Below are 13,727 nucleotides of genomic sequence, written 5' to 3' on the forward strand. Positions count from 1 at the left end.
TGTGTCTCCATAGTTAGATGCACTTTGGTAATGAAGAATATGTTTACATGAACTGCTTTTTATATTGGTTTTTAAAAATCTTTAAATTTGTATTTTAAAGGCTTGCAGAAGGGGAACAAATCTTATCTGGTGGAGTGTTTAATAAGCCGAAAAGCCATGATGATATTGTTACTGAGTTTGGTGATTCAGCTTGCTTTACTCTTTCATTGTTGGGACATGTATATTGGTAAGTAAGAATGATTCAAACTGTCAGAAAAGCATTTCCATACAAGTATGTTTTATAGTTTAAAAAACCTATGTTGATCAGTGTTTATCAAATATTACTTGGCTGAGTAGTACATAGTCTGATTCTATGACCTTATTAAAATAGCAGAGATGTTAATCTAATTTTGGACTCTCCACTTATCCTTACTGATAATAGCTACAGCAGCCCTGCCTAACAATTGATCATACATGTTAGGTTTTTTTGTTTGTTTCTATTTTTTTTTTTTGAGATGGAGTTCACTCTTGTCACCCAGGCTGGAGCGCAATGGTGCGATCTCAGTTCACTGCAACCTCCACCTCCTGGGTTCAAGCGATTCTCCTGCCTCAGCCTCCCGAGTAGCTGGGATTACAGGTGCCTGACACCACGCCCAGCTAATTTTTGTATTTTTGGTAGACAGGGTTTACCATGTTGGCCAGGCTGGTCTCGAACTCCTGACCTCAGGTGATCGATCCACCTGCCTCAGCCTCCCAAAGTGCTGGGATTACAGGTGTGAGCCACCGTACCCGGCCCCATGTTAGTTTTTTTACCTTGGGTGAAAAGATTATCTTTATGTGATCCACTGAGGAGATAGAAGAAAAGATAGCCAGGTGCATTGTCTCAAGCCTGTAATCTCAACACTTTGGGAGGTGGAGGCGGGAGGATCACTTGAGGCCAGGAGTTCAAGACTAGCCTGGGCAGCATACCAAGACCCCATCTGTACAAAAAAATAGAAAATTAGCTGGGTGTGGTGGCACATGCCTGTAGTTCCAGCTACTCAGGAGACTGAGGTAGAGGATCTCTTGAGCCCAGGAGGTTGGAGCTGCGGTGAGCTGTGATTGTGCCACTGCACTCCAGCCTGGGTAACAGAGCGAGACCCTGTTTCCAAAAAAAAAAAAAGAAGGAAAAGAACAAGTAACTCTGCCCGTGGGAATGCTTCATATGTGTAAATGTTATCTGTTGTCACTTCTCCCCTGTGGGAGAAGTGACTGGGGACTGCTTGTCTAAAGAACTAGGATAGCATCTGTTTTAAGATAAATTGAGACTAGTTTGAAATTGGTTATTTTTCAAAACCTTGAAAGTGTATTTCTGAACAGAATAAATTATTCGACTAAGTTTGGGGGCCCATTTTCAGGTGTAACAGTGGTATGTTTAGCCATTAACACCACTCTTGCGAACAGGAGTAAGCAAAGACAATATCAATATATTCATTTACCTTAAGGACTGAGAATAATGAATTTAGTTCATGAAACTATGATTCTTCTTGTCATTTAGTCAAGAAACTTTGAGATTCATTCCCATTATAGCTAAACACACTTGGCTTGAATATAAAGATAAATAACTCACACTTGGCTTGAATATAAAGATAAATAACTCATAGTCACACTTGGCTTGAATATAAAGATAAATAACTCACATTCCCCACCCTCAAAGGTTTATAATAGAGTAGGAGAAGAGAAACAGTAAACAAAAGTTTTTAAGTATGATATAGTGAAATATATATATTTGGTCTTTGACCTCATTTCCTCGTATACACTTAGAATCTCCAAAGTGATATCTTTTTGTATGCAAACAAATTGACTGGTAGCCGGCATTCCCTAGGTAGCTTCGGGATGAGAGCTAGCAGCAAAAGACCAAGGCAGGATTAGAGGATTGGGACTTTTCATCCCCACCCCCAACCTCCCAGGTGGTGAGAGGAGCTGAAGATTAAGTTTCACCATTAAATTGGTGATAAGATTATCACCAACAGCCAATGGTTTAATCAGTAATGCCTATGTAGTGAAGCCTCCGTAAAAACTCAGAAGGACAGGGTTCAGAAAGCTTCCAGAAAACTGAACACATGGAGGTTCCTGGCAGGTGTCTTGCCTGGAGAGGCCATGGAAGCTCCGCACCCCTCTTTGCCCATGCCTTGCCCTACGCACTCTTCATCTGTATCCTTTGTGATATCCTTTATAAGTCAACTGCTCTAGCAAATTCATCAAACCTGAGTAGAGCATTGTGGGAATCCCAATTTATAGCTAGTTGACCAGACGTTCCTTAGGCCCATACTTGTGACTGGTTTCTGAAGGTTGGGCAGGGCAGTCTTGAAGACTGAGCCCTTAACCTGTGGGACCTGAGGCTGTCTACAGGTAGATGGTGTCAGAATTGAATTAGCAGACATTCAGCTGGTGTTTGATGCTTGGTGTGTTTGGGGGGAAAAAGAAAACTCAGACATTTGGTCACAGAAGTCTTCTGTATTGACGATTGTTATTGTTGAGAGAGAATAGGAAAAAACAAAATGTTGCTTTTTCCACACTCAGAGTTAGTTTTTATTATCACATTAAAAGTTCTGTCATAAAATTTGAGCATCATATTGTTCAAATGAGAGAATAATTAGTCCTGCCTGGTTAGGAAGAGGGGTTATGATAACTAGGAAAGACTTGATAGAAAAAGTAAAATTTGACAACATCTCATATCTATAGAGTATCTTCCAGAGGAAAATAGATGTTTGAAGACTACAAATTATTTGAGAGGAGTGATGTACAAAAAACCGGAGGGTAGACAATTTATGAAAGAAGTTGGCAAAATTTTAATAAGGAATGGTGGAGAAATAATCCTAAAGAGCATCATATTCTTTTATTTTTAGAAAATTAACTAAAATGAAGTATTATAAATATTATTACTCTGTTTAAAAAAGTTGCATTAGATGATAAAAAGTCACACGTGGATAAGAAAATCTCAAAACATTTGGAAATGAAACCACATACTTCTAAATAATTAATAGGTCTGGGCACAGTGGCTCATGCCTGTAATCCCAGCCCTTTGGGAGGCCAAGGCAGGTGGATCACCTGAGGTGGGGAATTTGAGACCAGCCAGGCCGACGTGGTGAAACCTTGTCTCTACTAAAAATACAAAAATTAGCCGGGCATGGTGGTGCACGTCTGTAATCTCAGCTACTTGGGAGTCTGAGGCACGAGAATTGCTTGAACCTGGGAGGCAGAGGTTACAGTGAGTCGAGATCACACCACTGCACTCCAACCTGGGTGACAGAGTGAGACTCCATCTCAAAAAAATTAAATAAATAAATAAATCATGGGTTGAAGAGGAAGTCTCACAGGAGATTTTAAAAATATATTGAACTGAATGAAAGGGATAATAAATATGACATATTAAAAACTGTGATGTTGCTAAAGTCTTAGAGCGAAATTTATAGCACTAAATGTTTGTTATAAAAGAACAGTTTCAACTCTGCTATCTAAGCTTTCACTGTAAGAAACTAGAAAAGGAAGAGCACAGTAAATCCAAGCAAACAGAAAGAAGGAAATAATAAAAAGTAGAAATCAGTGAAATTGCAAACAGAAAAACAGTAGAGAAAATCATTGAAACCAAAGCTGGTCCTTGGAAAGATTGGTAAAACTGCCAAAACTGACCCCAAAAAAGAAAGAGAGAGAACACCATTACTTATATCAGGAATGAAAGAAGGAATATCACTATCTACCCTGAGGACAGTGAAAGGATGTGTATGCTGAAAACTCAAAACAACTCTATGCACATGAATTTAACAACTTAGATGAAATGGGCCAATTTCTTAATACGCCACACTACCAAAACTCACCTAAGAAATAGAAATCTGAATAAGTTAATCTGAATAATCCTAAAATTATGAAAGAAACTTTAATTTGTAGTTAAAATTCTTCCCTAGTGCTACACAATCTCTTCCAGAAAACAGAACAAGAAGAAATACTCGCCTACTCATGAGGCCGCATTTCCTTGATTCCAAAATGAAATACTGTTCTAAAAAGGAAAACTGTAGGCCACTATCCCTTAAGAATACATCTATACACAAAAATCTTCAAAAAAAATTAGAAAATCAGATGTATCAGTGATATATAAAAATAATACTATTTCTCAGAAAATTAAAACTAGAATTACTATTTGAGCCAGTAATTCCACTTCTGGGAACATACACAAAATAATTGAAAACAGGATCTTGAATCGTCAGTTGACTTTTGAAGAAGGTGAAAAACAATTTAATGGAGGAATGATATCCTTTTTAGCAAATAATGGTGCCAGTGCAATTGGATATCCATAGGCAGAGAAATGAGCATTGACTTAAACCTCATACCTTATTAAAAATTTAACTGAAATGAATCATGGATCTAAATGTAAAACATAAAACTATTAAACTTGAAAATCTTTATGAGCTAGGGTTAGGCAAAGACTTCTTAAACCTAACACCCAAATGACAGTACATAAAAGAAAAAGTTGATAAATTTTATCAAAATTAAAACTCTTTGCTTGGCAAAAGACATTAATGAAAATACATGCAAGTCACAGCCTGGGAGAAAATATTTGCAAATCACATAAACAACACAGATTGTATCTAGGCTATATAAAGAACTCTCTCAGTAATAAAAAAAAAAAATCAGTTCAATTAGAAAATAAGTAAAACAATTGAATGAACATTTCACCAAAGAGGGTATATGGATGGTAAATAAGCAGGTGAAAAGATGTTCTAAATTGTTAGCCATTAAGGAAAGCAATTAAAAACCACCATTAGATACCACTACACACCTATTAGAATGGCTAAAAATAAAAACTGCTGACAATACCAAGTGCTGGTGAGAGGATGCAGTACAGCAGGATTCTTCGTACACTGCTGGTGGGAATGTAAGGTGATATTTTACATAAGAGTTCATAGCAACTTTATTCATAAAAGCCCAAAACTGGAAACAACCCCAAATTCAGTAAATAAATAGATAAACTAGTCCATATGATGGACTACTTAGCAATAAAGAGAAACAAACTACTATATTGATATGTATAGTAACTTAGATGGATTATAAGGGTATTATGGCAAGTGAAAAAAGCCGATTTCAAAAGTTTATATAATTCCATTTATATAACATTAATCTGACAGAATTATAGTGAAGGAGAACAGATCAGTGGTTCTCAGGTTGGGTTAGGGTGAGAATGTAACTATTTAGGGGTTTCTTTGGGATATCGAAACAGTTTTATATCCTGATTATAGTAGTGGTTATACAGATTTGTAAATATGATTTGTAATATTCTCTATATACACGTGTAAAAACTGCTAAAATTCAAATAAGCTCTGTGGTTTAGTTTACTGTTGTTGTTGTTGTTGTTGTTGTTTGAGACGGAATCTCACTGTCACCCAGGCTGGAGTGCAGTTGCACAATCTCAGCTCACTGCAGCCTCCACCTCCCAGGTTCAAGCAGTTCTTGTGCCTCAGCCTCTGGAGTAGCTGGGATTATATGTGAGCGCCACCATGCCCGGCTAATTTTTGTATTTTTAGTAGAGACGGGGTTTCACCGTATTGGCCAGGCTGGTCTCGAACTCCCAACCTCACATGATCCGCCTGCCTCGGCCTTCCAAAGTGCTGGGATTACAGGCGTGAGCCACCATGTCCAGCATAGTTTACAGTTTTATACTAATGTCAATTTCCTAGTTTTGATAACTGTACTATGGTTATGTCAGATATTATTGGGGGAAGCTGGGTGTAGGGTATGTGGAAATTGTGTACTATTTTTGCAAGTTCTATGTAAGTCTAAAATTATTCCAAAGTAAAGTTTAAAAAAATTAAGGTAAAATCACAAATATGCTATACAGTCATGTGTCACTTTATGATGCGGATATGTTCTGAGAAATGTGTCCTTAGGTGATTTTGTCATTTGTGAACATCATAAAGTGCATATACCCAAACCTACATGGTGTAGCCTACTACACACCTAGGCTATATGGTATAACCTATTGCTCCTGGGCTACAAACCTGTACAGCATGTTACCTTACTGAATACTGTAGGCAGTTATAACACTATGGTAAATATTTGTGTATCTAAACAAAGAAAAGATACAGTAGAAATATGGTATTATAATCTTATGGGGGCCAGGCAGGGTGGCTCAGCCTATAATCCCAGCATTTCGGGAGGCCTAGGCGGGCAGATCACCTGAGGTCAGCAGTTCAAGACTAGCCTGGCCAACATGGTGAAACCTCACCTCAACTAAAAATACAAAAATCAACTGGGCGTGGTGGCACGAGCCTGTAGTCCAGCTACTGGGGAGGCTGAAACAGGAGAATCACTTGAACCCGGGAGGCAGAGGTTACAGTGAGCTGAGATCATGCCATTGTACTCCAGCCTGGGCAACAAGAGTGAAACTCTCTAAGACCTACCTGACCCCGGACCTCTGGAAGGAGACTGTATTCACCAAGTCTCCCTATCGGGAATTCACTGACCACCTTGTCAAGACCCACACCAGAGTCTCGGTACAGAGGACCCAGGCTTCAGCTGTGGCTACAACATAGGGTTTTTACACAAGAAAAATAAAATGAATTAAGCCTGGGAAAAAAAAAAAAACCTGATCATGTATGCTATATTTAAAGCATTTAAATCACTTTCAGAATTACCACTGGGAATGTTATATTAAAAATTAAGGCCAACTGTGGTGGGTCACGCCTGTAATTCCAGCATTTTGGGAGGCTGTGGTGGGCAGATCACTTGAGCTCATGAGTTCGAGACCTGCCTGGTGGGCAACATGGCAAAACCCCATCTCAACGAAAATACAAAAAGTCCAGGTGCGGTGACTCACACCTGTAATCCCAGCATTTTGGAAGGCCAAGTCAGGTAAATCACCAGAGCTCATGAGTTCAAGACCTGTCTGGGCATCATGGCGAAACCTGGTCTCTACAAAATATGCATAAATTAGCCGGATATGGTGGTACGCACCTATAGTCCCAGCTGTTCAGGAGGCTGAGGTAGGAGGATGGCTTTAGCCTAGGAAGTAGGGGTTGCAGTGAGCCAAGATCATGCCACTGCACTTCAAGCCTGTATCATAGAGCCAGACCTTGTCCAAAAAAAAAAAAAAAAAAATTAAGAATAATACTGAAGAATTTGGATGTTTTTCACATCTCCCTCAATAGCTCTAGTATCTGACAGGAAGTTTAAAGTAATAGTAATATTCAAGAAGGCAACGATAGTTTATTTTGTAAGCATTTCTTTTGATTCATGTTCTGTGTGCTTTAACTTGACTTGATTTGGAGATTAGCAGATAGGAGAAATTGGTAATTTAGAGAAGCATCACAAAGAGTGCTCTCCGAACTTCTGTAACTTTTACCTAATTTTTTATACGAAAATTTATGATAAAAGTTTTGGGGTTTGTAGCTTATTTAAATCTACTTGTTTCTCTCCACAGCAAGACAGATCGGCTTGCCAAAGGATCAGAATGTTACCAAAAGAGCCTTAGTTTAAATCCTTTCCTCTGGTCTCCCTTTGAATCATTATGTGAAATAGGTAGGTGGGTGGAGTTGAGAGGTGGGTGGGTTCCCATCTCCTTTTTTTCCTGCTACTTAATTTTTGGAGAGCAATACAGATCATCTACCCCCAAGAAAAATATTTTTCAAAGTTAAAATTGAGAATAAAAAATAAGTTAGAATATTAGGTATGTTTCAAGAATCATATAACTGAAAATTACACAAAGATTAAATCCAGTAGATTCTTTTGTTTAGCCAATCTATTTTCATGTATCTGTTGTCCTCTAGAATGGGTTATATTGTGTGTTTAACACTAGCAAAATTGCTTTCTGAATAAGAAAATTAATAGAATTTCTAATACAATTAATAGAATGCCTGGAGCAGAAACTTACAAGACCTGAACAGTACAGGGAGAGAATTTCTCAGTATATTTGGCCTAGGATACATAAAGGACCATTTTTCAGCATTGTTGCATCTATGTATATATAGAAGGGCTTCAACCTTTACTGTAAAACATGATGGGTTTTAACTCTTCAACCTCATCTCCTACTTTGAGAAAAATGAGATCTAGTTATTTTCAGCTTTAAAACAAACACAGAAATCTGCATTTTTCTGTGATTTGTTATGTTTAAAATTAGTGTTCTTGTAGTTTATTTTCTGAATTTACAGCTTTATCTTACTGTTAAACTTTTATGATATATTGATAGATGGGCTTTTTGGGGGTAAATTTGATTAGCAGAAGTGGACAGGAGATTTTAAAATTTTGGATAAGGCTTTTAAAATTTTGGATAAGGATTTTAAAATTTCCTGTTTCCACTGATTTATGCATACTTGAAAAACATGTATTCCTCACTTCCTCAGAGACAAACTTTTTTTTTTTGTCTTCACAGGTGAAAAGCCAGATCCTGACCAAACATTTAAATTCACATCTTTACAGAACTTTAGCAACTGTCTGCCCAACTCTTGCACAACACAAGTACCTAATCATAGTTTATCTCACAGACAGCCTGAGACAGTTCTTACGGAAACACCCCAGGACACAATTGTAAGTGTCTTATATTCTAGTGTTCAAAATATTATGAAAACTACAAAGAATGATCTGAACTAAATAATATATTGTGAATGACTTGGTAGAAATTTTCTGTTTCAGGAATTAAACAGATTGAATTTAGAATCTTCCAATTCAAAGTACTCCTTGAATACAGATTCCTCGGTGTCTTATATTGATTCAGCTGTAATTTCACCTGATACTGTCCCACTGGGAACAGGAACTTCCATATTATCTAAACAGGTTCAAAATAAACCAAAAACTGGTCGAAGTTTATTAGGAGGACCAGCAGCTCTTAGTCCATTAACCCCAAGGTAAGTCAAACAAGATACTTTCAAATGTGCTATAATACCAAATGATCTTATAATAACTCATATTGTTAGTAATGCAGATTATTACAACAGCAACTTCTAAATCACTATGGAAACAGGGGCATTCTGTTTTCAGAAAATGAAGTAAAAAACAGCACATAATGATGTTGCCAGGTGCAGTGGCTCACGCCTGTAATCCCAGCACTTTGGGAGGCCAAGGCAGGCAGATCACCTGAGGTCAGGAGTTCGAGAACAGCCTGGCCAACATGATGAAACCCTGTCTCTACTAAAAATACAAAAATTAGCTGGGCATGGTGGCGGGCGCCTGTAATCCCAGTTACTCAGGAGGCTGAGACAGGAGAATTGCTTGAACCCGGGAGGTGGAGGTTGTAGTGAGCCGAGATGGGAGCCAAAAAAAATTGAATATTGGACTGGCCGGGCGCAGTGGCTCACGCCTGTAATCCCAGCACTTTGGGAGACCGAGGTGGGCGGATCACGAGGTCAGGAGATGGAGACCATCCTGGCCAACATGGTGAAACCCTGTCTCTACTAAAAATACAAAAAATTAGCCGAGTGTGGTAGCACGCGCCTATAGATCCAGCTACTCGGGAGGCTGAGGCAAGAAAATCACTTGAACCCGGGAGGCAGAGGTTGCAGTGAGCCGAGATGGTGCCACTGCACTCTAGCCTGGGAGACAGGGCAAGACTCCGTCTCAAAAAAAAAATTGGAGAAAAATTTAAAACTCTGAAATACTCCTTAATTAGGTAGTAAGCACATTAAAAAATACTGTCTTTATGGGTGTGCATTCCTGGATAGCGGTGAGCCTCATGAAATGTTATAATCAGGGCACAATTGGTTACTGTTAAAGTGGCTTTTTCCGAAAGATGGAGGAAATTTGACGCTTACCTTTTTTTGTTTGAGACAGGATCTCACTCTGTCACCCAGGTTAGAGTGCAGTGGCACAATCATAGCTCACTGCGGCCTCAAATTCCTGAGCTCAAGCGATCCTCCCGCCTCAGACTCCTGAATAGTTGGGACTGCAGGCACATGCCACCACACCTGGCTAATTTTTTTAAGTTTTTTTTGTAGAGATGGGGTCTTGCTGTGTTGCCCAAGCTGATCTGGAACTCCTGGCCTCTAGTGATCCTCCTGCTGTGGCCTCCCAAAGTGCTAGGATTACCGTGAGCCACTGAACCTAGCTGTCACACCTATTAATATAAAATATTTTATCAAAATTATTAGAAGTATATGTATGTATAAATACAGGAACTCAGCCCAGAGGATACATATCCAAAAGTATCAAAATGAAAAATTATGTGCTAGAATGGGTTGGGCATGGGGGCTCATGCCTGTAATCTCAGCACTTTGGGAGGCTGAGGTGGGCAGATCACTTGAGACCAGGAGCTCAAGACCAGTCTGGCCAACATGGTGAAACCCTATCTCTACTAAAATTACAAAAATTAGCCCGACATGGTGACACATACGTGTAATCCCAGGTACTTGGGAGGCTGAGGCACAAGAATCGTTTGAACAGCAGATGAAGGTTGCAGTGAGCTGAGATCATGCCACTGCACTCCAGCCTGGGCAACAGAGCGAGACTCTGTCTCAAAAAATACATATATATATGCTAGAAGAAATTCTATGAATCAGGTCCTGAGGCCAGGGAACTACTAAAATAGCATGACCATGAGATTACAACTCTGCAGAGTTATAGTTATCTAATGGTCTCTAGAGACATTTTCTCTGTAGTTGTGTCTAAATCCCATAAATTCCGAGAATTTGAAGTAATCTGATCATTTGGATCTTAGATTTATAAAGCTACTCTTCTTTATTTCTAATAAATCTCCTGAGATCAGTAATTTTTGCTCAGTTTAGTTCCTTGTTTGATAGCTTTTTTAAATTTTAGTTATGGTGGGTGGAATAGTCTACATTCACAGCTTATTTTTAATCTGCCCCTCAGATCCTCACTGTCCCTAAGACTGATTTGCCATTCTCTTCCTTTTAGACCTTCTAATTTAAGTATACTGCTGCTTTATATATGCCTTGATGACTTTTTGACACCTTGATTTCAACCTCTTCTCAGTTTTGGGATTTTGCCATTAGAAACCCCAAGTCCTGGAGATGGATCCTATTTACAAAACTACACTAATACACCTTCTGTAATTGATGTGCCATCCACCGGAGCCCCTTCAAAAAAGGTATTTTCCGTGTAAAATGCAGTTTGGATATTGATTAAAGCAACTTGTTTATTTCAATCTTTTAAAGGTAATCTCAGGGAAAATCTTACTTTATATAAGTGCTTTTGCCTTAGATTTGAACCCAGCAGGTAGAGAGTGATCTAAATATAAAATAATGTCATTATTGTTGTAGCCTCTTGGTTATAGTAGGAGACAGACTTCTTACTCTTTTGGCCAAGTAAGATTGTATCTCACAAATTTAGTTTATTTCAGCATATAGTTAAATAAACATAATCATATTTTTACTTTTTAATTTCCTTTTTAAAAAACAAAATTAATATTGTTTATATTACTTTAATATAAATAATAGAAATTATGTCTGCCATAGTTTTTACTTGTGCCCACCACTGTGTATATATGTTTTTTAATAACATTAATAATTATATGAAAAAAATTTGCTCAGGTAAAGCCAGATATTTCTGATAATAAGATTTTTGGTAGATCGTGGATGCACAGTTTTAAAATGAAAATGAAAAATATTTGGTAGTATACTTATAGTAAATATTGCAGCAAGTTTCATGAGGCTTTTTTTTTTTTTTTTTTTTTTTTTTTTGAGACAGGGTCTTGCTCTCCTGCCCAGGCTGGAGTGCAGTGGTGCGACCATGACTCACTGTAGCCTCTACCTCCCAGGCTCAAGTAATCCTTCCACCTTAGCCTCCCAAGTACCTACGACTATAGGTGTACACCACCACACCCAGCTAATTTTTTTAACTTTTAATTTTATAGAGACAGGATCTCACTATGTTGCCAGGGATGGTCTCAAACTCCTGGGCTCAAGCAATCCTCCTGCTTTGGCCTCTCAAAGTGCTAGGATTATAAACATGAGTCACTGCCCAGCTGAGGCTCTTGTTTTATAATGTTCCCTTATATACGTATATGGAAATAGAGGCCAAAATACCATTTTTAAAAAGCATATCTGTGGCACAAGGTAACTTCTGTGAGAATTAAATTAGGCTCTATATATAAAATACCTATTGCCATGCTTCATAAATATTCAAGAAATGGAAGCTAAACAAGTCATACTAATATGTGAATAACAGTTATACTCTGTTTACCTTAATAGAAACATGTTTCTTCTTATAGTTGCTTTTTACTATTTTACTCCTGAACATCCTTAGAATCTGCAAAAGATTTTTCTATAATAACTCCTTAGTGAGTGATAATAGGAACTCCAAGAATACTTAAAAGGGACTGCAAAATAGTTTGTGTATAGATTGTTTTAAACATTACAGTTACGAAGAAGGCAAAGCAAAATGGTAGTTAGCATGCCAGGTGAAGTAGGCCAAAACTAGAAGAGCCATAATAACCATAATAACCGGCCTGGCGCAGTGGCTCACGCCTGTAATCCCAGCACTCTGAGAGGCCGAGACGGGCGGGTCACAAGGTCAGGAGATCAAGACCATCCTAGCTAACACGGTGAAACCCCGTCTCTACTAAAAATAGAAAAAATTAGCCGGGCGTGGTGGCGGGCGCCTATAGTCCCAGCTACTCAGGAGGCTGAGGCAGGAGAATGGCGTGAACTCGGGAGGCAGCGCTTGCAGTGAGCCGAGATCGTACCACTGTACTCCAGCCTGGGCGACACAGCGAGACCCCGTCTCAAAAAAAAAAAAAAAAAAAAAAAACCATAATAACCAAAGCAAGTTAAGGCAGTGGGCAGGCACATGATTTTAGTGCCCAGATAAGATTGCTGTCTCATCCTCTTCTGCCTCTGTTCTCCTCTTACCTTATTACAAGACATTCCCAGAAAAGTCACGCATGTCGGTCTGCATACAGTGTCAACTGAAAATATCAAACCAGGTAGTGAGTGCAGTATACATAGTTCTTTGATAAATAAGGAAGGGCCAGAATTGACTTAAGTTTTGTCCCTTGGATGAATGTAGTGATCCCAATTTGGAAAAGGCGGAGGAAGGCTTACAAAGTTTTATTTTGAAGTGGTGGTACATTAGATGAAAATATTCAGTAGAAAGTTAGTCATAGAGGAAAAAATGTGACCTGCTGATAGAAATAATAATTGAAGCTATTAAAATGACCAGGCTCTCCTAGGGAAAGAAAGAGTAGCTAAGAAGAACAGAGTAAACCTAATTTAAAAATAGTAGAAGGATAAAGGGGCCAGCAAATGAAGTGGCAGGACAAATAATGTAATGTTTTGGAAGTAACACAGTTTCAAAAAGTAGGGCATGATCAGTGATGTTGAATGCAGGAAAGGCTAAAATAAGGTTTTTGTATCTGATGCGACAGTGATTATTAGTGATTATTTATAATATGCAGTTTGAGGATTGTGTACAGGACATCAGGGTAACAGTAAGTTTTGAAGAAAATTCTCTGGTAGCCAAAGGGGAAAAACAGTGCACTGATAACAATAGTCATAGATCATTTAAAGAAGCTAGATGGTAGAAATGAATAAAAATAAGGGAATAAATTAGAGAAGACTGAAGAGCCAAGCAAAGATTTTTTTTCTCCAAGGGAACAGAAACCAATTAATGAAGATTAGAAAAACTAAGCAATATTAACTCTAAAGAACAATATCCTTAGATTTTGGAAAGTAATCAGATGGTTGTTTTTTTAAAATCTATTCCTCTGAACTCCTTTAGAACTGTTACCAAGTGCCAAAGGAGTATAAAATCTTATCGTATTATTATTT

General features: G+C 38.3%; 1 protein-coding gene across 6 annotated transcripts in view; it reads left to right on the forward strand.

The window, feature by feature from the left end:
- Nucleotides 1–13,727, forward strand: part of CDC27 (cell division cycle 27) — a 64,802-nt gene that overhangs the window by 18,920 nt on the left and 32,155 nt on the right. For all 6 annotated transcript variants that reach the window (XM_003270701.4, XM_030799680.1, XM_012497748.2 and 3 more), the window contains 5 exons: nt 101–226; nt 7,433–7,530; nt 8,381–8,535; nt 8,641–8,852; nt 10,933–11,047. In XM_003270701.4, coding sequence (XP_003270749.1) covers nt 101–226; nt 7,433–7,530; nt 8,381–8,535; nt 8,641–8,852; nt 10,933–11,047 — 706 coding nt within the window. The remainder of the gene's footprint in view (nt 1–100; nt 227–7,432; nt 7,531–8,380; nt 8,536–8,640; nt 8,853–10,932; nt 11,048–13,727) is intronic.

This window comes from Nomascus leucogenys, chromosome 19 (assembly GCF_006542625.1).
Source record: "Nomascus leucogenys isolate Asia chromosome 19, Asia_NLE_v1, whole genome shotgun sequence".
Taxonomy (NCBI): Eukaryota; Metazoa; Chordata; class Mammalia; order Primates; family Hylobatidae; genus Nomascus; species Nomascus leucogenys.